General features: G+C 45.3%; 1 protein-coding gene and 1 long non-coding RNA gene across 2 annotated transcripts; one reads left to right on the forward strand and one right to left on the reverse strand.

Annotated features, from left to right (window-relative positions):
• Positions 1–1,256: 1,256 nt before the first annotated feature.
• On the reverse strand, positions 1,257–18,734 carry OLFML1 (olfactomedin like 1). Its single transcript, XM_010985896.3, has 3 exons — positions 18,107–18,734; positions 15,551–15,839; positions 1,257–4,793 (listed from the first exon to the last, which is right to left on the reverse strand). The coding sequence occupies exons 1-3, from the start codon at positions 18,230–18,232 to the stop codon at positions 4,003–4,005; spliced, it is 1,206 nt and encodes a 401-aa protein (XP_010984198.1). The 5' UTR covers positions 18,233–18,734; the 3' UTR covers positions 1,257–4,002.
• LOC116155379 (uncharacterized) lies at positions 18,228–26,678 on the forward strand. Its single transcript, XR_010383404.1, has 3 exons — positions 18,228–18,368; positions 19,055–19,874; positions 19,969–26,678. It is a non-coding gene; the product is annotated as an uncharacterized LOC116155379 (long non-coding RNA).

Raw genomic sequence — 26,678 nt, forward strand, 5'->3', positions numbered from 1 at the left:
GCCTATCTCGGGAAGCCCCGCCCTCCCAGAGCCCCGCCCCTCCCCTGTCACCACCCACTCCAGCACCCTTCTCGCCCCGGGGGAGACGCCGGGGGCTGTTCCCAGCTTCTCAGCCCCTAGGCTTCTCCGGCCCTTCAGCACCGCTCCCTGGCCGTAGGGAATGAGAGCAAGCCGACCGGGAACTTGTGTGTAGAATTGCAGAGAGAAGCTGTAGAAAAAACGTTTTAGAGCCCCCCAACACACAGACACACAGACACAGACACACACAGACACAGACACACACAGACACACACACACGCGCGCGCAGAGCGCAGCAACCGTTTGGATGTGCGGACTTCCCGGGCCCCTGCGATCCTGTCCAAATGAGGTTGGCCTGAGCGCCCCCAGTTTGGGAGTCACCCTACGGTCTGGGCGCGCTTGAACCCGGCGACCTGGGGTGGAGGGCCCTCTAGTGGTCGGCTCCAATTAGAGGCAAGTGGAGTCCGTTCTTGTGAACAGATGAGGACAAGCAGCACTACCCTGTGCCCAGCACCGAGGCGGAGTTCAACAGGCCCAAGAAAAGCTTTGGCGAAGTCTGACCACATGGATTCTAGAACAGTCGCAAGACTGGGCCCGGGGACCTAGTCCAATGCCTTCCCCCAGCAAACGGCCTGAATCCCCTTTGGTTGTACTGCTAGGTTGTTACCCTGCCTAGGCCTCCAATAACTGGTTGCTCAGTTCAGCTGATTAAAATCCCTGTGGGCCTCAGATGGCATCAGCACCACGGACTCTGGCATAGTCCCCAGCTCTAGCAGGAGCCGCTACCACCCTAGCCTCAGTTTTTTCCTATGTTTCTTATAGGCTGGACTCTTGACAAACTCCACAAGACACATCTTTTTTCATATTACCCTGGTGGCCCGAAATTACCAGTGTGCCCAGAAGACTTGTACATGAGAACAAAACTTAAGCCACTTTAGCAAATATGAGACTGGTCACTGCAGGAACCCGGCCAGAGGCAGACCAAGGGCAAAGCCAGCAGAGGAAGGCTGGGGCCCACAAGAGTTGTGTTACAACAGGACACTCTAGTCCTCTTTCACTTCCTTAAAATAGCAGCACAGAGGCTTTTGAAGAGGAGGCTGCCACAGTTCACACGAGTTCATGGGTGTTTCCAAATCCCACGTTAACCCCCTAGAGGACCCACAGCCACCCCCCTATGCTAGTCTGTTCTTTAGAACTATACAATTACTTTTTTAAAAATCACTTTAACAGAAACGATATAAATGACACCTACTGCAAACAAATTTATGGTTACCAAAGGGAAAGGAGGGGAGGGATAAATTAGGAGTTTGGGATTAGCAGATACAAACTACTATATATAAAATAGATAAACAACAAGGTTCTACTGTATAGCACAGGGGACTAGATTCTATAACTTGTAATAACCTATAATGGAAAAGAATCTGAAAAAGTATATATGTGTAACTGAATCATTTTACTATACACCTGAAACTAACACAATACTATAAATCAGCTATACTTCACTTTTTTTTTAAATGGTGTATGTAAGTCACTGACTTTCCGGCTTACTCACACGTTGGAACCACTTTGGGAGAGGGGGCTTAAGGAATACAGTACTGTCTGGGCCCACCTCCAGAGGCTCTAATTTAATAGTCTGGGAGTACGACCTGGCATTAGGATTTTTAAAAGCTCCTCAAGTGGTTCTTAGGTGCAGTCAAGTTTAAAAACCACTGGCCTAGGTCTTAGGAACTTCATTCCTCACTAAAATCCAACAAGAGACCCACCATTGAAAAATTTATCTAACAGAAACCCAAGAAGTATTCATGGGCCTGCATGTCCAGCCCTGGCTCCCAGGAAACAAAATGGTCCATCAACAGAAGCTTCCTGGAGAAAATATCTCGACTTAAAAAAGTGATTCTAGCTGCAGGAATTTAAGACACTAGAGTGGGTTGTTAGTGGTAGTGGCAGGTGTGCCCTGCAGAACTGTCAAATCAAAGCCTATCACAGATGAAAGGCAGACAGCACGTTACCGGCTAGCTCTCTGCACCTCTAACGGTACTGTGTGCAGGACCTTCGCATAGTTCCACTCACTGAGAATTCCCCCACTACTTTCCTCTGTGAGGCAGCCCAGTCCTTTTCTCTGTGAAACAGATAATGTTATGTTACCCATGCGGCAGCTGATGTCCCCAAACCCATGGAGTCCCCATGTTTATTTATTCATACCTGCCTCATTCCTGAATGGATTGGGGCTCTCAGTGAGAATGTTACTGCTGATTTTCTTCTCTAAAGTATAAAATATTCTTTGATTTATAGAGTGCATTTCTGACCCAGATGATGGTTCTTTTACAGACCAATAAAATGCTTGAACATTTTTACAACTAAAGTGTAACTGAATCTGGATTTCTGATATCTTGTCATTTGGGGGATTTTATTTGCCTCTGTTGCTTTAAAATTCAAGGCAGAGAAGTTGTTGACTGTAGGAGAAATAAAGCGAATTCAAATTTTGTGTTAAAAAAAATCACTTTGGTAGAACGGTGGGTAACTGCACTTTCTCCATGGGGGTGAGTAATTCCATTCTGCCAAGGACCTCCTCAAATGCTATGGGAAAAAAAAAAAGAACAAAAATCCTCTCTTCCTGCCTATGGTCCCAGCCGGGGCTTGAAAGAATCAAGAAAGCAGCTGCAAACACACAGAGCAAACCCTCTCATGTGACCAACCTGGAAAGAAAGAGGCCTCCGCACATGACACAGACTGGCATCCCCAGGCTGCAGTAGATGAACGCATGGGAAAGTTTGAAGAAGTCCCTCTGGATGGGCACAGCTGCCCTCTGTCCCCTGGCCACATGGCATGCCTGCTGCGGCGGGGTGTCCTGTGCGGGCTATCCACTGGCTTTCATCCAGATTCCAGAATATTTAACGAGGGCCTCAGGGTGTTGGGGCTTGTTCACATTAAACCCAAGCACATGCAGCGCTCCCTGAAACGTCTATGCTGCGGGTATTTAGGCAAATATAATATGAGGAGGTTTATTTGCTTAGTGTCAGTTTTATTGTATTTCAAGCAAGAAGGAAGAAGCAGGGGACAGTAAGGCAAGATGAGGCTAGAAGTGGGGACCTCACTCTTCAGCTGGTTTTCTGGAGGAAGTAGCTGTTGAAAGGTCTATAGGAAGGTCTTGTGCAGACATGAAACTTGCTAAAGGGATAGACCATTGTTTTTAGGCTGAAATGATGAATGTATTGCTTATAAAGGGTTGGGTGAACAAACATATACATCTGCTGCTTCCTTGGACAATGGAAAAGCTATGGGATTTGCAGCACTTTCTAGCTCTGTCTTTCATTTTTTGTAGTTTTTTTACTTTGAATGGCTCACCTGAACCCTCCTCATCTGTAAAGACTTGTCCTGCATCTCATAAGGGTGCAAGGAGATGTAACATAGGGGCGGACACTTTGTAACTGGAAAGTTGTCTTTAAAGGTACTGTTTTCACTTTACTATTACACCCACCTAGCTTGTTGGAGGGGCAGAACCAGGGGAAATGGAGATTAGACATCAATAAGAAATAGTATTTTAGTTGGGCAGTGAAGAACAAAAAGACTATCAACAAGCATTTGTGAAAGAGGAAAAAGCTTGAACAAAGGCCAGAGGAGAGAAAAGCCAGGAGTATTAGGAGGTGCTCTACCTTTCTAGTGGGAGGGTGGGGATGGGGAGGGTTAGAGAAAATGTTAGTCAAGAAAAGGCTGGAAGTAAGCTGGATCAGAGCGTGGAAGGCTTTGAGTGCCAGGAGGTTTGGATGGGTAATGGAAGTTGTTGAAAATTCCTGAGTGACAGACTGTTATCTAAGCTCTTGCAAGACACCCATAACAGTACCATCTGGGAAAGGATGTATCTGTATTCCCACTTCCAGACCGCACCCCTGGATGTGATTAGAGGGATATATTTTGCAAAGGGGCTGTGGTCTCAGTGTCCTGGAGGGCAGCACGCACGGCGCCCTCCCTCCCGGCCATAGTGCATCACTCCAGAGGCTCCTTTCTCTTGGTCTGGAGTTTGTAAATGATCTGGTTTCCATCATTCCAGGCATAGAGCTGCTTATCTCGGGGGTTGTAATGGATCATGGAGTGACTTCTCGGCCGCCGGGGGAAGAACAAGTTGGGCAGATTCTCCTCACTGACCGTGCCCAGTGTATCATAGACACAGGTGATGCGATGTGGGCCTTGGCCACCCAAACTGTAGACCACATAGAGGACCCCACACAAGAGGAACGCAGCTTCAGCATCCTGGCTTCTGCACGGAGTGTCCCATGAGTGCTCCATTCCCAGCGTGTCGGGCTCAATTTTTGTGAGAACCAAATGGCTCTGGATGCCTGGCCCTGAGTGGATGGCCCAGAGCCCGTGCTCGTCCACAGCCAGGTCGATGAAAGTCGATGGGGAGTGCTGGTAGACCAGGGCTCTCCCCGCCCCTCCTGAAAGCAGCATTCGATCTTCCACGGTTCTCTTTTGCAGGTTATATTTGATGATCTCATTGCGAGTCCCTTGGCTGTGAAAAAATAGGAAACCTTTGTAGACCACTTGGCCTGTTCCCTGCCAGGAATGTGTTAGGAGCAGCTTCCGGGGGCCTGGCTTGGTGCTGTCCTCCATGAATGCCCGTATGTTGGCAAATTCCCAAACAGTGTTGTTTCTGGATCCAATTAAGAAATAAACCTTTGGAGAGTCGCTGACAGCATCTTTCATCCAAGAGCCATCTGTGTCCATCGTCTTCTTCACTATTTTCAGAGACTTTATGCCCATCAGCATGTTGTCACAGCCTGGCAAAAAAAGGAGAATAAGGGGAGGTGACTTTATAAACACATGAGATGTCTGCTTTTCACACAGATTGCTTTTTTTCTCCCCTTCAGGGTCTAGAATAAAATTATTGCACAGAGATCAATCATAATCGATTGCAGGAGTCAATGAATCAAAGAATGTAATGAATAATTGGATCTCTGTCAAAGGAATTGCTGTCCAGTCATAAGAGTCAGCCTTAATCAAGTCAGTCAAGTCAGAATATGAACAACTATTTGCTGTGTCAGAGGCCCTGCTGACTCTCTAGAGCACTTGAGGTTGACACAGTGAGAAGACTTAGGTGTGGAACCACCTAATTCAATTCCATTGGCCAAGATTTTATTGGGTAATTCAATTCTGCCTGCCAAGATTTTCCTGGGTACCTGCTGTGGACTTAGCTTTTAGTACTCTCCCAGAACAGTGCTAAGTAGTGAGGACAAAAATTATAATTTCAACCCTACACCTTGAGGAGATGACCTTCTAGAGAAGGATTCTGGTCCTTGACCCTACTAGAACATTATAAAAGTTCTACTCCTCCCTCTATTCATTTATTCATGAATACATGCATGCATGTAGCCAGCCAACTTTGGATACCTACAAAGGTACCACTCCATGAACCCTCACCTTTTGCCTAGACCACTGCATAGTCATCAGTTTGTCTCCCTGATTTTACTTTTGCTAATCTACAGTATGTTCTCCACAAAGCAGTAGGAGTGATCTGTTTAAAAATATGAATAATGTGACTGAACTGTTAAACCGTTTTCCCCACCAAACTTGGAATAAAATCCTAACCCCTTCCCTGGTCTAAAGCACCTACATGATTTGGCCTCTCCCTGTCTCTGGGCCTTGATTCTCCACTCTCCATCCCCTGGCACATAGCATGGTGATTACACTGGCTTTCCCTCTGTTCCAGCACATGAGATGGTTTCTGCCTTAGGGCTGTAGTGCCTACAATTCTTTCTGCCCAGAGTCTTCTTTTCCTTTATCTTCCCATGTCTGCTCCTATCCTTCACATCTCAGTTCCAGTCTCATCTCCTTAAGAGACTTCCCTGACCACTGTATCTAAATTTAAAATGATCTACAACAGCATCTCTCTTACTTCCTTGAGCTCCCTTATCGCGTTCTATAATGATGTTATTTGTTTAAATTACTGGTGTGCTGTCCTCCCCACCAGACTCTAAGCTCCACAGAAGCAGGGCCTTTGCCCTCATGTTTTCTGTTATACTCTACTGCCTTCCTGAGAGCTTCTGGGGTTCAGCAGCTATCTATGGAATTAATGAGGAAGACAGGTTCATTCAAGCAGGTGTTTTTCTAGGGTTTAAACGGTGCTGCACATCCAGAGTTGACTTTAGGTCTGTCTGAAGTAATAATAATTTGTGTGTAGAATAGATAAACAAGATTGTACTGTGTAGCACAGGGAAATATATACAGGATCCTGTGGTGGCTCACAGAGAAAAAGAATGTGACGATGAATGTATGTATGTTCATGTATAACTGAAAAATCGTGCTCTACACTGGAATTTGACACAACATTGTAAAATGACTATAACTCAATTAAAAAAAGTTTTAAAAAATAAAGTAAACGATTAACTTCAGGTATAAATAAATAAATAAATAAATAAATAAACGTAAAATTAAATAATAACTTGTGAAGCACTTGAAAGCTTTTATGATATTTTCAAATGCATCATTTCATTTAAAAATATGACACAACATTGTCATCAAGGGACCATACGGCAGGAATGGGGTTGGGGAGGAAGCTTAGCCTGGAAGAGCCGAGGGTCAGGAAGGTCATGCCCTTTCAGTGGTCAGGTCATCAGTGGCTGCTCCCAGAGGCCTTGCCAGGCCCAGACTTTGGGGCAAGCAGTGGAAGTCTCTCAGCCATCAGTTGCCACCATGTCCCCCTACTGACATGGATTGTGTCCCTGTGGCCTCTGGGTCAACTTTGTCCAGGTTGGCTTGGGTTATAGAAGCTACACCCCTGGGGAAGGCAGAGAAGTCTGGGCCTGCTGGGAACCTTAGAATAAGTTTCAAATATCTCAGCATGTGCAACATGGATAGGCCTGGAGATCGTCATTCTAAGTGAGGTAAGCCAGAAAGAGAAAGAAAAATATCATGTGATATCACTCATATGTAGAATCTAAAAAAATATATCATATATCACTTATATGTAGACTCTTAAAAAAAGATAAATGAACTTATATACAAAATAGAAACAGACTCACAGACAGAAATCAAACTTACGGTTATCATAGGGGAAAGGAGGGGTGGAGAGATAAATTGGGGGTTTGAGATTTGCAGATACTAACTACTATATATAAAATAGATATACAACAAGTTTCTTCCGTATAGCACAGGGAACTATATTCCATATCTTATTGTAACCGATAATGGAAAAGAATATGAAAATGAATATACGTATGTATATGTGTGACTGAAACTCAGCTAAGGGTGCCCTGAGCTGAGTCTGAGCTGGAAGGCAGGACCTGCCAGGAGACCTCCAGCGAGCCCCAGGGACGTGGCGAATGGTGTGTGTGAGGTGGGATGGGCACATCTCTGGATGTGCTAGGAGAGGGACAGAGGAGGGTAATGGACGCTCTGAGGCCTATTCACAGGGTGATGGGATAATCTGCCTTGACTGGGAAGCCCCTAGCCTGCCCATCCCTCTGAGAGGAAAGCCAGCAGGCTTCCAGCCCAGCCATGAGGGACTACATCTAAGAATAAGGCACATTCAATGTCCCACTAGTGAGAAAATGTTCATTTAAAATACAGCAGAAGGTGGGGATGGGTATAGCTCAGTGGTGGAGCACATGCTTACCATGCATGAGGTCCCATTAAAAATAAATAAATAAATAAATAAATAAACCTAATTACCAACTCCCCAAAAAAGGCCTGGGAAAAAAAGAAACACAGCAGAAACTATTAACAGGCATTTGTCTTTCTCCTCCTACTCCTCCTTTCTAATGCAGAATCCTTGAAGAAATAGCAAACCAAAAGAGTGTTAAATGGTTTTGATCTGGGAAACATAGTTCCCGTTGGGAGGTGCGTGGGACCACAGAATGTCCCCGTGTGCTCCCTTTGGCTTCTCCTATCCCTTTGTAGAACCTGGACTGGGAGTCAGAGACCTGAGTGTCTGAACTCCAGCTCTGGTTCTCCTTGTGTCTCCTTAAAAGTCCCTTGGTCTATCCAGCCTTAGCTTTCCCAGCTGTAAAACGAGGGGTTTAGCCTAGATGCTCTATAGTTTCTTCAGGTGGATATTCCATAATTCTTATAAATTCCTCTTCTTTTGGAATTTGGGGAGAATATGCTTTCAGTGTTTGAGTAAAAGAATAAGTTAACAACTCTCGGCTGTGCTGCTCTTGAGAAGAGATAATTAGCAGGAGTAAAAGGTTGAGGAAGGATAGGAAATAAAAATGGAAAACCTTTGAGTCCAGCCAAGATGCGAATTATTTAAGTGAGACACTGACATTTTGCAAACCAGAGAAAGAAAATCTGCGGTTTACCCCTCAGGCAGTATTGCAGACAAGCAATTAGGATAGAATTTGGCTCAAGGCCTCAGAGTCAATTCATATATAAATATCACTTATTTGAATCTTTTTAATATTTTTCCTCTTATTTAACAGCAATACTCTCCAGACTTGATGAGACTTGTCCTTCCATTGGAGAATGACTCAATGGGAGTTATGTTTCAAAAACAGTGGTCTGTCACAGACACAGAAAACAAACTATGGTTACCAAAGGGGACAGGGTGGAGGAGGGATAAATTAGGAGTTTGGGATTAACAGACACCAGTAGTATATATAAAATTGATAAATAAGAAGGACCTACTGTATAGCACAGGGAACTATATTCAATTTCTTATAATAACATATAATGGAAAAGAATCTGAAAAAAAATGTATGTATAGGGATAACTGAATCGCTTTGAAACTTATCTGAAACTACCCTTCAATAAAAACAAAACAAAACAAAACATGGTCTGGATATTAGTAGAGAATGAACTGGTGGATAGAGGTGAGGGAGAGGGGATGCAGGGAGATAGGTGAGAATCTGTAAGTATAATCCAGACGAGAAACATCCAAATAGTGATGGGCGTGAAAAAAATGGGCACGGATTCAAGAACAGAAAAAGAGAGGTCAGGTCACTGATTAGGATGAGGATGCCAGGTGACAGACCAGACTTAAGGCTGCAGGGGATAGAAGGCATGAGACAGCAGCAGGGAAGAGCTGATATGCTGGGGGAGAAGAATGCTGAATTCACTAAAAAGAAGAGAATTCCAGTAAAACCATGAATATTTTGACTGCTTCTGGAAATTCTCTGTTGTTGAGCTTGACTTCTTCAGCCCCTGGAATTGTAGTCATGCTAATAAACATCTGTCAGTACTTATCAAGTGACAGGTATGACGTTCTAGACACAGGGATGACAAAAAGGACATCTTTCAGATGAGTCATCAGTGATAAAGCTTCAAGCTCTCACAATAAAATTGTCAATGTGGACTTCACTGTCCTAGAAATTAGGGCCAATTCATGCTTTTGGCCCACAGAATAAATTTCTGATGTCTCAGCATGGTACCCAAGGTCCTTCATCTGACCTCCTCTTTGTCACTTCACTGGACTAGTCACCAGTCACCAGACTTGCCACTGAATGGGAAGGTTCACTCCACCCTGGAGCCAAAAGCCATCCGCTTAAACAACTTTGGGACCTTCTGTTGGTATCTGTAGTGATGGTACTGGAGGCATCCTCATCGACCATGGGCTTTCCAGCTGGATACACAGAAGTGCTGTGTGCATAGATGTTTGTGAACCCAGCGCAGTGACCTATGGGACTGTCCAGGAGGCAGCATAGGATAAGCTGTACCCATAGCTTTGGCGACACTGGCTCCATCAATGCAGCAACTTCTTTGTGTGTGTGTGTGTGTGTGTACACGTAGGTGTGCACACACACACACACACACACACACAAGTATTTTTATACTCTCCTGCACTTACACCTGTGTGTAATAGATACATTACACACAAAACATGGTCTGGATATTAGCAGAGAATGAACTAGATAATAGATATTTGTAGTAGATACATCTGTTGCAATTTAGAGTCCTACATCTCTGAATGTTTTGTTCCACTCATCACAAACTAATGGACCTTGGGCATTGTCACAAATATGTTTTGTTTGGCTTCCAGTAGGTATTTTGCCTGCTTATTTTTTTGTTTGTTTTGTTTTGTTTTTAATGACTTTGACTATGAGGCATGCACATTTATACTACCTGAATGGATCCCAGAGGCATGCGAATTTGCAGCAACAGCCTTTCTTCCCTGAAACATGATCTAACAAAAGATGTGAGTTATTTAATTCAGCAGGGAGAGGGTTACTTGAGGCAGTGTGCATGCACCCTTCCCAAAATAGGAAATAAATCAAATCTGCTATAATGCCTTGTTTTGACTGCCTTGAGAATTTTTCTTCACAAGGTATTTACAAGTTAAAGAGAGGTTAATACTCTTCTGATCCATACAAGAATGCAGCCTGTGGAATCTGCCAAAAACTGTTAGTTGAATAAATTCTCAATCTGGGTATCTGAGGCAATGGTGCTTTGCCATGAGTTGCCAAGTACAATGCGAAATTTCCCTTTACTTATAACAGTTATAGTACCAAAGACTTGGAGTGACTTTAAAGTATCAGTTAGATTGTACTCAAGTAACTTTCACTCACTGTGTCCTAAATTGTGTGAGAGAGAGAGAAAGAAAGAAAAGAGAAGGAAAGAGAGAGAACAAAAAGTAAGACAGAGTATGTATATGTTAGAATTAAGATTCTAAAAAATTTACCTTACCCCAGACATCCCTGGGATTGTGGCCTTCACGTGACCACCATCTGGGGATCATCTCTAAATAAAGGCTGAAGACTTGGAATAGCTCTACAGGAAATGGCTTAATTACAAAGCAATCTGCCTTATTCATTATCCCCGCAATCTGGCCCTTTGTAGTTGCCCAATAAATATTCCTATAATAAATGAGAACCACTCAGACAGATGTTAGAATTTTCTGGAAATCTCCTAAGACACAATGTTGACTTTTCCAAGGAAGTTATGTTACCCTCTCTCTCTAGGTTTTCTGAAGAAACTCTCTAAGATAGCACATAGGTAGGAATGAAGCTCCTGGTGTGAACTCTGGCAACCCTCCTGAGCCCATAATCCCATATTTGCCCACACAGGATGCTGACTTGAGTCTGAAGGATTTCTGGAAGTTCCCCAGCTGGCACAGCTGGCACAGTCCCAGCAGGCCACAGTTAGAAGATAAGAAGCCCTGTGGGAAGAAGATGGGTACTGGAAATTAACAGCACCAGCTCGGCTGGCCAGAATTCTAAGATTCCCACTCCATGGATATGCCCTACATAATCCCCTCCCCTTAAGTCAGGGCAGCACCTGCGACTGTGATGGTGCCCCTTGACTAGGTTATCAGGCAAAGATAAAGAGATTTTATAGATATGATTAAGGTGCCAAATCAGTTTGAGTTTATCAAAAGGAAGATGGTTATGGGTAGGCTTGACCTAAATCAGATAAAACTCTTTTAAAAAAAAAAGGGACTGAGCACTTTTCAAAAAGAGGCACTCTCCTTCTGGCTTTGAAGGAACAATAGACACATTGTAAGCTGTCTGTGGAGAGGTGCAGCTGCTTGAAGCTGAGGGCCTCAGTCCTACAACCACAGGAAAGTGAATTCTGCCAACAACGTCCATGAGCTTGGAAGAGGACCCCAAGCTCCAGGTGAGAATGTGGCCCAGCCAACATCCTGATGCTGTGAGACTTTGAACAAAGCATCCAGAAACCTGACATAATAAATGTATGTTGTTTTAAACTGCTAAATCTGTGGGGATTTGTTACACAGCATTAGAATAACTAATACAGCAGGGTGGGTAAATCTCAGTGGTATAGCTCAGTGGTATAGCATATGCTTAGCATGCTCAAGGTCCTGGGTTTAGTTCCCAGGACCTCCATTAAAAAGTAAGTAAATAAATAAAAACCTAATTATTTCTCCTTCCCCCCACCCTCCAATTTTTTTTTTTTTAAAGAATGACTAATATAGGCGTAGTTACTAGGAAATGCCCAACAGTGAAGGAGGGGTACAGTATATAAATACAAAAGAGTGCATGAAAGGGGAATACACTGGCATTCCAGAGTCCATCCTTGGGCACAGAACCTCTGGAACAACAAGTCAGAAAGCACTAGTCACATGATTGTGACTGCTCACAGGTTTGTCTTTTCCTGATCCAAGCCCTGAGGGCCCTCTGCTCACAGTGTCTCTCCTATAGAAAATTTTTACAGACTCCTCCTTGAGAGGCCCTGACCCCGGCTCTGTGAGTACAGAAGTGAAGACATCAGTATGTTCATGGTCTGGGTAAGGAGTCAAACACACAGATATGTGAGGCTGAGTGTTAGTGCTGCCTTGGAAGATTGAATGAGGACTCTAGAAGCACGATGGGCCCATCGATCTGGTGGGGTGGGCTCCCGGAAATGTTTACAGAGAATCCATGGCATTTTTGAGTCATAAAGGGTGGGTCGAAAATATATATATATTTAATAGCTATTGCATGTGGGTAAGTTATGGGAGAAGAATAAACTGGAGACCAGCTTGGACCACTTTGGGAAGGGCCTTCCTCATATAAAAGGCTGAGAGATTTGAATGGATTTTTTGTTGTTGATAATTGATGGCAAACAACAAAAACAGTCTACACCAAGGAACGACAGGATCCACTTGTGCTGTGGGAAGGCCTACATGACAGCAGACAGCAGCAGGAGGCAGACCAGGGGCAAGGGGAGCAGTAAGACAGCTAGTGCAGGATGCGGACACGTTCCACTCCCTCCTCCATCCCTGCGGTAAGCACAGGGCCCACCCGAGAGTGGGGGGCAAAAAGCACTTGTTGAATCATCAGATAAGGGCTCCAGAGGCAACAGGCCTGGAAGCAGCGAAGTTGAAAGAGAAGTTTTCAGTCACTGTGGAGCTGGGAGAGGGAGTATTTTAGGTCTCCAGGGTCTGAGGGAGGAAGAAGGCTGAAAAGGCAGAAAGTCCAGCCTCAGGACCTCTGCTGAGCTGTAGCTAGAGTGGAAAGGGGCAACCCCATGGCCCGAGGGGCCCAGGCATCACATCCAATCCAGTACCACTTTCTAGGCTTGGGGTCCTCCCTGACCCCTGGCACGAAAGTTCAGGCACATTCTAGTTCACGCTACATTAACACCCAGTCCTCCCCATCAGCATTTTAGGGAGCTGTTCTTTTTCTGCTGGCTCATCCTTGACCTTTTCCCCAGCCCCTGGCCCGATGCTTACCCCGAGTGGCTCCTTCTCAGAGGGAGGAAGGTCATTTCAAGACAGGGCCAAAAAGGATCTCTCACTTGATCAGCATGACCACGTGCTTCCTATTATAGATCAGGCACCCTCTCTGTCTTCTGACTCAGAGATAAGATGTTCCCTTTTCTACCAATATCTAATAACCCCTCTGTCTGTGCTAACAATTCCTCCTCCCATTCATTCATTTGCTCTCTTAGTTAGTCACCAACAAGTATTTACTGAACATAGACACTATTCTAGGCACTGGGATATAGCACTGAGCATGAAACGTGGAATCCAGACTCTCACAGAGCTGACATTCTAGATGGGGAGGCGGAAATAAGCAGTGAGCAAATAAATGAACTAGATTTCGGAGAAGTAAGTGCTCAGAAAAAAACCCAGTAAAGTAGTCAGTGCTCCAAATCTCCTCTTGAGTTTACTCTCTCAGCATATTTCAGACCAACCACCAATGGCCTAAACCGAAAACCCAGGAGGCATCCTAGACTCAGTCCTTCTCACTCATTTTTCACATTCAATTATCAGTCCCCACGCCGTGTGTATTCCAACTCTCAGTGACTCTCAAGTCATCATCTGTCCTCTGTCTCACTGACACTTAATGCAGACACAATCAGTTGTTGCCCAATTTATTGCAGTATTTCCCTGATTAGTGTCCTCTCTCTGGTCTTGCCATCTTCCTGCTTGTCACACCCCTGCTTAAAATTGTTCAGTGGTTCTCTATAGTTCCTCCAGTCAAGTTCAACCCCCTTAGCTTAGCAAGCAAGTCTTTCATAAACTGGGTGCTACTGAACCCTTCAGCCTTGCCTCCCTACACTCACCTGCCCCACACAGCTGCCATTCAGCCCTCTGTGCAGGTCTGCACATGGAAGTGCTACCTGCCTTTGATCAGTTGCATGCTCACTGGACATGCCCTCTGCTCATTCTTCTCTAACTTTTTTGTTCAAAACTCAGGTCAAACATCATCTCATTTTGGAAGACACTTCTCATGATGACCCATGGAGTTTTTTACAAGGATTACATTCAGAAGGTACATGAAACCCTTAGCCCAGGGATGGCATCCGGCTTACATCTTGTTTACCTGATGGAATTGCTCATATTTGGGGCAGATGTAATTGGCAAACACATAATATTTTCCTATTTGCAATGAATCTGTCTCAGAATACGGCCTCTGAGGTGGGGGACTTGTCTCCCTCACGGTTTTAATTAAGTGGACTCATGCACAGGAAATTTTCCTTCTCATTTATGTCTTTGTTGCTTGATCCTTGTTATTATAATTTGAGCTCGTAACCACGATTCTTAATGGTCTGGAAGCAATTCTGATGGGTCACAAGATTGGAGCCAAATCACCTTCAATATATCATCATCCCAACAGCACACACAATAATCATTCACTGTAGTCCCTGCCTGAGGGTCCGCTGTTGCCATTTCCAATTTCATATTGTTTCTTGCACATCTGCAGCCTCTCCCTACTCCTAGGGCACTGGGAGAATTCACCAACCTGCCACTCTCTTTGGAAGGATCTGGGACCACACACCTCTTCCAAACCAAAGTCTGTCTGGAGATGCCCTTCCTGGGTTGACCTCTGACACTGTAGCCCTGACCTTCTATGGGGCCTTAGGAACCCTCTGGAAAAGGGAAAGCTGCTTTCTGAAAATGGATTTTCCTTTGGACACGTGCTCTCTGATGAGGTTTCTCTCCCAGCACACGCCCACAGGAGCCCATGTCTGGCTCTCACTCTCAGACTCATGAAAGAGCAGCAAACTAACTAACAAAGCGGCTGCCCTGATGCTAACGCTGTTGCTGATTCATTCTGACTTAAAATTCTTGCGACTTGTTTTTCTCCTTTCTCTAACAAACCCCCATCTCTGCTTCACTTGCTCAACAGCTTTTGTGCTAAACAGCCCCTAACCTTTCTATTGCACTCGCCACTCCCTATACATTCTTTACCCAGAATAGCTTGTGCTTTAACCCAGAAGCTGTATTCTAGAAAGGTGGTCATGGGCTGATCGCCTCAGAAGAATAAACAGACCCTCCAGATTTTCTCTGTGACACCAGGTGGATTCATCAAGATTAAAAAAAAAAATACAGCACCCCAGAAAACGCCCTGATTGTTGTCACCTGTCTGTTCCATCCAGTTTTTCTATAAAACTTCAGGACACACAGTCTCTAAGGCATGGGTGGATTCACAGTCTCTGAGGCATGAGCCTGCTGTGACTCCCCTTTGACTGGTAAAGCAGTAAAGCTGTCCTCTTCTAATTCTCCCAAAACTCTGCCTCTGCCTCTCAGTTTGGCTATTCGGGATTCAGAGGCTGGTTTTTCAGCAACACTCAGTCAGACCATCTACCTGTGGGAATCCGTGTGTCTGAGAGTGAATTCCCCTAGAAGAGGCAGTAACAGATGCAGTTCTCTTACTTGCATTCAACAGCGTCCGGATCCTTTTCTCTTCTTCGGCTTCCTGGACTAGCTTTTCTGCCAGCGTCTCCTCCTCCGATTCTACGCAAGCATCAGCTTCCCGCAGGTACTCCAGGTAGTCAATCTCCCGCTGGGCACGTTCCACTCTCAGCGCCAGGCTGTCTACCGCGCTCTTATACTCACTTGTGTAGGTCTGACATCTTCCCAGCATAACGGATATGTTTTTCGAGAACTCTTGGAAATCTTGAATGTATTCCCTTGTTGCTTGGGTACATTTTTGCAGTCCTTGCTTCAGTCAGAAAATAAATTCTCAAATTACTGCTGGTTATTTAAACTGTCCAAGTCATATCAATAGCTATCATTCATAGAAAAAGATTTTTCAATACAAATAATCAAAAGAGGGGGAAATAAAAATCACCCATAATTCCTTAATTCAAAGTACTATTGACACTTTAGTGTATCAATCTTTAAAAGTCTTTCCATTCATTTAGTTGTGCATATATAAATATATATTTTAAAATGTGACTTCACTGTATGTACATTTTGTAACTTTTTAAATATTCCTTTTTAAAAAAATGGGGGGCGGTAATTAGGTTTATAGACTTATTTATTTTTAATGGAGGAACTAGGGATTGAACCCAGGACTTTGTGCTTGCTAATAAGCATGCGCTCTACCACTGAGCTATACCCTCCCCACCTTGTAACATATTTTTAACTTGCTGATATATTGTGAACATATTTCAAACCAATTCATATACATCTATACCATAATTTTAATGACACATTTCTATTGAATTGATATCCTATTATTTATTCTATTTGATTCTTTTTAATGGACATTTATGTAGTTTTCAATTCTTTGCCTTTCAAACAGTGCTGGAAAAAAAAATCTTCGTTTTTACCTATCTGTGTACTTATCTGGTTCTTTTCTGAGGATGCATTTCCAGATGTAAGCTCCATCCCCAGCCCCTGGCATGGGGCCTGGCACAGAGTAGTATTCAATACGTACTCACTGAATGAAAGAATAAAGGAAAGAAGGACGGAAATGGGATTTTTGGGTCAAAGAGTATGTGTCCTTAAAGAGTATTTACAGTTTATTATAAAAATATATACTCCAAACAGCAGGGTGTAAGGCTGTTCATTGAAGAATGAAAGAGAGAGAAAGAGGTTGAGACAGAGAGAAAGGTGGGGGACGAGGCGCTGGGAGGGGAGTGTGTGTGAGAGGGAGGGAGAGAAGGAGGAGAGAGAAATACAAATAAAGAAACAGAGAGAATGAGAGGGACAGAGAGTTCTCTAAACCTACCCTCCTTTTTCTTACCCTTCTGACACAAATCCCCCAGTGCAGAGATGGCATCACCTTGTTGCTAAGTGCCTGCATTGGCCAGAAGTGGTGCCACTTGGGACTTGTCTTCCCACCCCGGCCACCATGATCAGAGTGGGAAGACCTATATAAATCATACCCCTATCTTGTTAAATCCACACTTATAGCTATGAGGGTATCAGTCTACACCTGATACCCTTGTCCGAAGACAGACTCCAGTATCTGGGAAACTTGCAGAGACGTGGCTGGCGCGAATCCTCAAGGCATAGCCACGGCCAATGAAGAGGGACCTAGCCTCCAGGCATCCGGCTGTATTCGGAATCGCCTTCAGCCTGCTCTGAGGAATTTTTTTACCCTGACTGTAACCAAATAGCTTGGACTTGAAGATGTGTCAGGAAAATACAGAAAATAAGTATTGGAGATCAGCATGTCTCTGAAAGAAGAAAAATAATTGACCAAAATTTAACTTGTACCAAAGCCAGGCGTGAAGTAGGAAATAGAAAATGTCAAGGCCAGGGTGTGTCAGAGGCGAGGGCGGAGGGGTACATTTGCCACTGGGAGCCTGTCCCTGCTGCAAAAATGTTGGGTTTTGCAAATTTTAAGGAAGTGGCAGCTGCAACACGTGGAGAAAAAGGTCCCAACAGTTTCCCTCTGTTTAACATTGTTGACATCTGTTCATTTCTAAAATGAAGTCCAGTTCAGCAAAAGAAGCTCAGAGCCTCCCAGGACACCGATAGCATGACTTTTTACAGTGACCTAATGGCTTATCATAAAAAGAGAAAAAGAAAACTAAAATCTGCTGTCATCCCGATACAGTAAGACATGAAGAAAAAGTGACCAAAATGTTTAATTTTCCTATTTTAATAACTGAACAATTGAATAATAACATTTTAGACATTTACCACCATGACAGGCAATGTTCTAAGTATGGATTAATTTATTAAATCTTCAGAATAGTCATAGAGAGGTAAATTCTGTTATCGTCTCCATTTTACAGATGAGAAACAATGCCAAATTAGAGGACAGAGGAAAGCTCTGCTCAGGGTCTGAGGGTGGTGCCAACTGGAGGTGGGGCTCTAAACCACTAGACTGTGAAAAACAGGAAGTGTACCTTTAGCAATGTATTCATCACTCACTGTCTGTTAAAATGCATCCCAGTAGGTAGGGAAGCCAGGGTAAGATAAAATGACTTCCGGGAGGCGTGTTCCCGGATCAGGTGCACGGATGCCACGTACCTCCAGAACTCGAAAACGCTGGTAGATGTAGTGCACCATGGCCGGGTCCTGGGCCCACTGCAGCGGGGGCAGGAAGGCCGTGAGCAACAGAACCCTGAACGCAGAAGCTTGCCTAAGAGCCAGCATCGTCCTGCAAACCACCCAGGGCGGGAATCTCTTACGCTGTTGCTTCTTGAAGAAGGCTCAAGGCTCCAGGTGGTGGTCTCCTGCTTTCCAGCCCCTGCTGAGAAAATCCTCCAAGAATGGTCGGAGAGCAAAGTCTGTGAGTTACTCCCTCAGATGCATGATCTCACTTTGCAAGCTGGTGATCAAGTCCAGCTGTTGGCAAGCAGGCTGGCTTGGGGTAGAGAGCTCCCTGGGTCCAGCAACTGTTGCCGTCACCTTTGACACACCCTGCCCCTCCCTAGGCTAGTGGCTGCACCCTTCCCCAGGCCTGGGTGCCTGTGCGTGGGGGCAGGGTGGGGGCGGGGAGGGCTTCTCCCCTGTCCCCAGCTCTTCCCTTTGTACTTGTGCTTTCCTCCTCCCTGGAGAGCTCTGCAGTCCAATCACAGGCCTGAGCTCACACACACCACCCCCAACTTCTCAGAGTTGGAATCTCAGTTCAGTTTCTGGCAAAAATTCCGGAGATCCTTTTCCCAGAAGTCCTGTTGGAAGACCCCACCCCTCCTCCAGACTCTCTGTGCATTCCTGCAGCTCTTAAAGGCGCAGCAAGGAAAAAGAGAGCTCTGGTCTCTGAGCAGCCAGTGCACAGGGCTGAGGGTCCCTTGGGGAGAGAAGTCCAATGGGCCACAGGCCTGGCCACCCAGGGAGACAGTTGAAAAATCTGAGTTTCAAGCTCAGAAGAGTTTTATTCAGCGGCACATTTATTGACACAGTGACGCTTCCAGAGCCAAGCCATCAGGAAATGGAACTTGGTGAGAAAGACCCTGAGTTTTCTGTCTCTTGCAGCAGAATTCCCTTCACCTGTAGCTGCAGGCCAGCAACGCCTAGGACTCAACTCCTGCGGGCCATGTCCAGTTGAAGATAAATCATGTCCCTAGGACAAAGTGGTAAAATCTTCCAATTTTTTGCCTTTGCTGTCCAGACCTTTATTTATCTCAACCTCTCCTTCCATGGATGGGTCCAGAATATTCATGGTTCTTTCTCAACCACCAACCAAAGTGGAGAAGGTTGGGGGCATCTATGAGAAGTGGGAAGAACTCTGACCAGGAGTCAGAAGACCTGCAAGAGGCACTAAAAGAATTTTCCATTGTGGCCCTTGCATGTCCTTGTCCCCATCAGCTGTTCTCTACCTCTCTTTCAAGTGACTTTAGCCTCTAACTGCTCCTCCCCACCCTCTTGATCAAATCACAGACATGGGCTCCTCATCCTTAACAACAATTCCTCCTATTTCCAAAAACTATCTTTGATGACAGTCAGCCCTCTGTACCTGCAGATATGGAGAGCTAAGTGGACTAAGCCATTTTGTATAAGAGATGTGAGCATCTGCGGGGCGTGGGGAGGGGGTGGGGGTGTTCCCCGAACGACCTCCCTCTGGATATCCAGGGGCAACTGTATTTCCCCAAACTAGGTGAACTTCTGGTGACCCCTCCTCTTAAATCCTCATAAAAAATACTGCCCCACTCAGCCCCCTTCTTCAAGTGAGAGGGCTCTTTTGGAGACTTCTCATGCCTAGCATTTTGGAATAAAGTCTTACGCTAAAGGTGCTCGGTTTGATATTCTCAGTGAACGTCTCAAGTCCTACCTTGGATTCGGTGAACTAAGATGGGTAAGATCCAGGGGAAGGGAAACTCCAACTACATCACAGTTAACTTTTCAGAGATGGTGTTTTGGATAACCTTTTCCTTACATTATTTTTGCAGTGAAATGTGCATTCCATACTAATGGTGTCCAGAGAATTACTGGAGACTCAGCGGGAACACAGTGCGCGGCCTGGTTGTAACGTGTTCTTGGGCTACCTCCAGGGCTGCTGTTGTCCCAGTGTCTCTGGTTGGGGCTCCAAAGAGCTTGGCCTCAGAGCCCTTCAGTTCAGTCCCGGCAGACGCTTCTCTCTGCCCGCCGTTGGTTCAGCCCCCACACCGCTCTCTGCAGTCACCTGCTTCATGGGGACAAACCCGGCCTCTCCGCTCTAACTGCCCACACCTGGCCTTGGTTGGCGAGCATTACTCTTGTGATTCCAGAAGCAGCAAAACCTGCAGCTGGCTCCCCTAACCCGTTAGGATTGACAAGCCACAGGGCAGAACCAGAGTGGAAACCCTCATGTTCTTGTGACCAGAAGTTTCATTAAGGAAAATTAAACTCCCTTTGGAGATCATCACCACTTTGACTAACATACGGTGGCCAACTGCAGCCATCTTTATTCAGAGCAGGTCTTCCTCAGTAAAAGAGATGGCTTGGTGCCCCTGAGCTTGCTGTTGGGATAAAATAATTTGCTTGGCTCTTTTGACTTCCTTACATTTATTTATTTATTTATTTATTTATTTAGTTAGTTAGTTAGTTAGTTAGTTAGTTAGTTAGTTTTTTGTAGAGTGGGAAGTAATTAGGGTTATTATCATTTTTTTAATGGTAAGCATGCGCCCTGCCGCTGAGCTATACCCTCCCCACTGCCTTCCTTACATTTAACCTCTGGCCTTGACCACTCCTGTAAGCCCATTAGGGAGGACAGTGAGCAAGCAAGGTGACCCCCGCTTTTCTCCTCTGCGAGGGCTTGATTCTCCCACTTTTCCTGCTGCGGTATCCTGAGAGAGGAAACTTAAATCTTTGGACAGCCACCACTGTGTCCTCAGTGTGGCTGGCTCTAAGTCACTAGTCCTTGCTCTGTTAGCCCAGTCCTGAGTTGATGTTTGTCCCTAAATGACCAGTCAAAACTGGACATACCAGTGCCCAACCTAATCAGCCCACCGAGGCTGAGCTCATCCAGCTTTCCAGGTCCTCTTGGAGTGCTCTGCCGTCTTCATCACTGCTCTGCCTCCATATTGACTGACGCCCTGAATTCTAGAGCCCCGTGTGCTCCCTGCACTCTCCACTTTTCTTAGAGATGCTGGCCAGCTCTGGGAGAGTCTGAGGAGGAGACTCTGCCTTCCTGAGGAGGCCCAGGCCAACTCAACAGGATTCCATCCGGGACACTAGAATTCATCCCTGGGATCTGAACCAAGATGTCTCCTCTTTTTTTCCCCCTCCTTTCCTCCAGATTTTTCCCTTTGTGTTATATTCACCACACCTGCCCCCAACGCCCGCCCCCAATAGCTCTTGCCTTAAAGTCATCCTCCAATCTTTCAGCCTTTTACAAGTAATTGCATTGTTTCCTGCCTGAGTGATTAAAGCAGGCTCTAATTCCCTGTGTCTCTCTAGATAAAACACTGGCGGCTTTTATGCCAAAAGGAAAGCACTTTAAAATGTGACCTCAGCCAACCCCTTGTCGAGGAGGAAGAAATTTTTCTCTACCCTTCTAGATTCTTCTGGATAGTCTGAGAATTAAATTGACATGAGACAGATTAACGGGAGAAAATCAAAGTTTAAAAGCACATACATGTGGAGGGTGGGGAACAGCTCAGTGGCAGAGCGTGTGCTTAGCATGGAAGAAGTCCTGGGTTCAGGCCCCAGTACATTCATTAAAAAAAGAAAAAAAGCATACATGAAAGAGACCCAGGAAAACAGAGTAACTCACCAAAGGCTGAAGCCCTCACCTTAATACCATCTTCAGCTAAAGACAGAAGAGGATGTTGGGGATAGTGGTTTGGGACTTCGAAGGGGAAGAAGGCAATTTACATGTAGATAGAAAAGCAAGTGTCTGGTAAACAAATGTTTGCTGGGCCTGGCAGAGACACTGCGACCCAGAGAGGAATTTTAACAGACTGTGCTAGGTTCCTCCCTGTTTACACGCTTAGTTCATGCTGTAGTTGTCTATGGCAATAGCTCCCTTCCTGGAGGAGGTCCCCATCTACATTCTTTCAGGCAGTTAGAAGAAGGTCAGATTTTCTTCCAGAGTCTTTTTGAGTCTTATAACAATCAGCCTAAATTAATCCTCATGCCAAAGGGACAGAATCGGGGGGGGGGGGGTGGGTTCTGCTCCCCTATACCCTCTTGCTTTAGCTCTTATCACACCCCCACATTCAAGCACCACAAGAGCCACATCAAATTTTCCCCCACGCTCCCAATGAAATTTAAGACTTCAAGTCTTCCTAGCACCTCCTTACCCCTCTCCCAGGCAGAATAACCCCCTCATTTATCTGTTTCCAGGGCATGTTGAAGTCTCAGTCTTAGAAGTTGGAGGGGACAGCTCATCTAGATGTTGGTGCTCCGGTGGAGAATTATGGGCAGGGGCAGAGGTGTGGAAGGAAGACGAGAAGAAATGTAGACCTGCTATTGAGACAGAAGGGAAGGGGGCAGGACACAGCTGTTAAAGGAATGACACAGCAGTTAGCACTAAGAGGGTGGAAAAACCAACTCCCAATAGACCTAGAGACCCAGGATGGCGGGAGGTCCAACCTCCAGTGGACCTGGAGCTTCATTGTACACGTTGTAATGTCCTAGCCTGGTGAATAACATACCCACAGGCGCCATGATGGTTCTCAAGCTAACCATGAAAGGTCAAAGAGGGGATTCCCAGGAATTGGTGGCCCAGTTCCTGGGAATTCCTTCCCCTTCCTCAAAGTAGTAGGAATAATCCTCTCATTTGTTAGCACATAAAAACTAGCAATACCACGCCTGGCCAGCGCACCCTTTCTCTCTTGCCTTCTGAGGTGGCCCACACTCTGTCTATGGAGTGTGTTTCTACCTTTAATAACCCCCCGCCCCTCACAGCCATACATCTCTCTAAATAAATCTACTTTTACTCAACTATGACTTGCTCTTGAATTCTTCCCTGTGGTCAGCCAAAGACCCTCATTTGGTGGTGTGTCCCCCAGGGATTTGCCTGAGTCCTGGGACGTGACCATCCTCTCATGCCCCATTTTTCCTGTACAGGAGGCAAGGGGACAATGCCTTGGCACTCCTGCATTGAGCACTCATTGGTGGGAGCTGTTTCTAGGGAAGGAGTGTATATAACCTTGAGTGGGCAGCTTCCTTTGGCTGAGAACAATGCCTAGAGAGGGACTCATCTGTGAGCTGTTCGTGGCAACACTTGCACAACTAGGGGAATGAGTGTCCTGATCCTAAAGGGTAGATCTGGGCAACCCTCTGCAGCATCCTTTTCAGTAGGATAAACACAGGTCAGACCTTCCCAAGTTTGTAGAACATGCCAAACACTTCGGGTGTTATAGTAAGAAGAGTGAGAGGACAATTAAGATTTCAAGGAAGGGAGTTACGTAAGTAGATTTGTGTTTCAGAGACCTCTCTGGAAGCCAGGTGAAGGATGGGCTGAAGGGCAACAAGACTGAATTCAAGGTGGGAGATTAGGCGGCTGTTACGGTGATCTGTGGGGGAGATCATAAAGGCCAGAACTGACATGGTGTCAGTGGAGAGAGAGATAAATGGATGTTGTGATATTGTGATTTACAAGAAATAGATATTTGGTTTTCAACTGCTGTTTCTAGCCCAGAGCTCCTAAAACCCTTGAAGTTTTCTTTGATGAGAGCCATAAAATTGTCTTTTGTTATGTTAATAAGATGGCTTTCAGAAAGCACCTAAGGATGGAGTCTGTTTGCCTTTGGAGCCAACTCTGTGATGATAGGGTTGAAACTTTTCTTTCCACCAGGTGACTTTGGGGGAGGAAAGAGGGGCTGGAGGTTGTGTTTAATCACCAACAGCCAATGATGTAATCAATCGTGCCTCTGTAATGAAGCCTCCAGAAAAACCCCAAAGGAGAGAATTCAGAGGTTCCGGCTGGGTGAACACATGGAGATTCAGGAGAGGGTGCACTCCGAGAGCCTGGAAGCCCCATGCCCTTTCCCCACACCTTGCCCTATGCATCTTTTCCATCTGACTGCTCCTGAGTTATAGCCTTTTATAATACACCAGTACTCTAGTAAGTAAAATGTTTCTCTGAGTGCTGTGAGCTGCTCCAGCAAATTAATCAAACTCAAGGTGGGGGGTGGGGAACTGTGGAACCTCTGATTTATAGCCAGATGGTCAGAAGCACAGTTGACAACCTAGACTTGTGATTAGTGTCTGAAGTGCAGGGCAGTCTTGTGGGACTGAGCCCTTACCCTGCGGAATCTGACCATCTCCAGGTAGACAGTGTCAGAATTGAGTGAAATTGTAGGATACCCGGCTGGTATCAGAGAATTGGTGGTGTGTGTGGGAGGGTGAAATACATACATTGTAATTGATGATCAGGACTGCAGATGTCTTTGAGAAATATTTAGAATGCAGAATTGACAACTTGGTTACTGACTACGTAAGGGGTAGAGAGAGGAAGGAGTCAAGGTTGATGGGGGATTCTGCACTGTTGATGACAGTCTCTGTTCTGACCCCTGCTAGTCTATCATCCAGACTGCATGCAGCCAGGGTGATGCAGCCAGTTAGCAAGCCTCATTATGTAATTCTCGTGTTTTGGAGCCTTGACTGCCTGCCGATTCCTCCCCAATAAATTCCTCAGGCTCAGGGAAGGCTTTGCAAGTGAGTTACATCTAAGTGAAGATCTACAGCAGGAGTAACAGGTAGACCAGGAGTAAGGATTGAGGAGGTACCTTCCTGATGGAAAAGTATCATGGACAGGCCACCTCTCAGAATTGCACATGACTCTTGGGGACCCAGTTTCTGCTACTCCACTTATCTTTGGTATTTGTCACCCACTCGGCTCTTAGAGCCTTGTTTAGACATACGCCCTTGCCTAGACTAACTCCTGATAGAAAAGCACCTTTCCTCTTATCATATCTGCCTCCAGAAGTGGTCCCCTGTCTAAATCCTGCTCACTTCCACCTTACTTCCAGGACAGACCACCTGACGGCCTCTCTGAAAGACACTTAGAAATTCACGAGGATGATGTCCAGATCTCAGCTCCATTATGGAAGCCCACTTAATGAGGTTTTTTAGCATTGACCTCAAATCTTACATTATTTTGAAGGGTTCAGTGCCTTCCATCCTTTAGAAAGCTAGGCAGATGTGAGATAATTTCACTGTGGTTCAACATAACCCACACACCTATGAAGACCAAGTTCTCAGACACGTCAGTTTTCCAAGCCATGTAGTGCTGAGGGCATGACCCCCTCATTTCTCTATCCTTGCTGAGCAATGAGACACATTCTTTATAAATCAATTTTCAGAAAGCATAGATTTTTCTTTTCCCTTGGAAAATGTCAACACAGTTTTTAACCTTACATAGTTTCATGGAAATCTTCCCAACTAGCTTTCAAATCTACTTATTCTTTAAAAGCCATTTATTTTCTTAATGACATCAGATGACATTAGGAAGATGCACTATTGCATTGCATACAGGGATCTCTCAGAGATTATTAAGGTATGTTGAAGGGTTTGCCTTGGTACTTACTGGGTAAGGACAACGAGGAATTTTTAGTTCCTGAATCTACTTTTTATATTTTCTCTCTTTCCTTTCCCCTCTCAGTCTCCCTCAATCTTTTTTTTAAAAATGGGTTCATTCTCACACTGGTCCTCTTAAAGCATGTGAAATAGTTGGGATTATTTAAACTCAGGCTCCAGAAATCATTTGAGGTTGCCTCCTAATCGTACTGCTCATCAGCACTGTGTCTCCCCGTCTCCGGGGATAGTAACCTGTTTTGGTTCTGCCCTGTAGTAGCATCTAGAGCTGGACTGGGGCTCATTATTCTCATCTCAGCCTTCAGAACCCTTGCAGACCTTGGCCACTGAAACTATCCTCCATGCTCATGGGCCTCAGCAGTGGGTAAAAGGCACCCTACTCCAGTGACCCCAATAGAGGGCTCCTTTGGGACCTGCTTAGTCAGGCTAATCTTGGAAATTTCACTCTGTTCTGTCCATCTCTGAGTGCTGCCCAATATCACCTGCACCCCCACCAGTCTCTGCCACAAAGTTGCCCCGAGGACACTGCCAGTTTTGACAGGTAGAGAAGGTCAAGAAGGACTTTTCCAGGTCTGATGCTTATCTTGTTTCCTCTTCAGCTGTAAAGAATTCCCTGAATAGTGAGCATAAGATCCCAGAGGCTCTTCCACATTGCAAGGAGGAAACCATCTTCTTTTCCACCTCTGCTCCACTCCAGAGAGACAGCAAAGATAAATCTGAACCCTCCAGCCTCCATGGTGGCTGTCCAAGGAGGACGTTGCCAAGATGGGTCAAACCTTGACATTTCCAACCATGTGGGGTTGGGGAGGGCACTGAATGAAGAAAGAGGGGCCTGAAATACCAAATTCACTGTTAAAAAAATTCAGGGTTAGTACCTAGTACATAGAAAGACCAGAGCTAGAATCCTTAGGAGACTGGCTTTAGTGGGGAAAAAAAAACCGTTTATAATAAATATGACAAGTGATGGCTACGTATCTTTTTAATTGTTTTGTTTTTGTTTTGGTGGGGGGAGGTAACTAAGTTTATTTCTTAACTTATTTTTTTTTAAATGGAGGTACTGGGGATTGAACCTAGGACCTCACGCATGCTAAGCAAGTGCTCTACCACTGAGCTCTACCCTCCCCGGTCACACATC

Source organism: Camelus dromedarius, chromosome 12, assembly GCF_036321535.1.
Source record: "Camelus dromedarius isolate mCamDro1 chromosome 12, mCamDro1.pat, whole genome shotgun sequence".
In the NCBI taxonomy this organism is placed as follows: domain Eukaryota; kingdom Metazoa; phylum Chordata; class Mammalia; order Artiodactyla; family Camelidae; genus Camelus; species Camelus dromedarius.

What these genes read in the sequence shown, in the direction of transcription:
- OLFML1 (XM_010985896.3), bottom strand. Translation starts at nt 18,232, where the DNA reads ATGCTGGCTCTTAGGCAAGCTTCTGCGTTCAGGGTTCTGTTGCTCACG. An exon ending in AGCGTTTTCGAGTTCTGGAG is followed by an intron (nt 15,840 to 18,106) that starts GTACGTGGCATC and finishes TTCTGACTGAAG; the next exon opens with CAAGGACTGCAAAAATGTAC. An exon ending in CCGGACGCTGTTGAATGCAA is followed by an intron (nt 4,794 to 15,550) that starts GTAAGAGAACTG and finishes TTTTTTTGCCAG; the next exon opens with GCTGTGACAACATGCTGATG.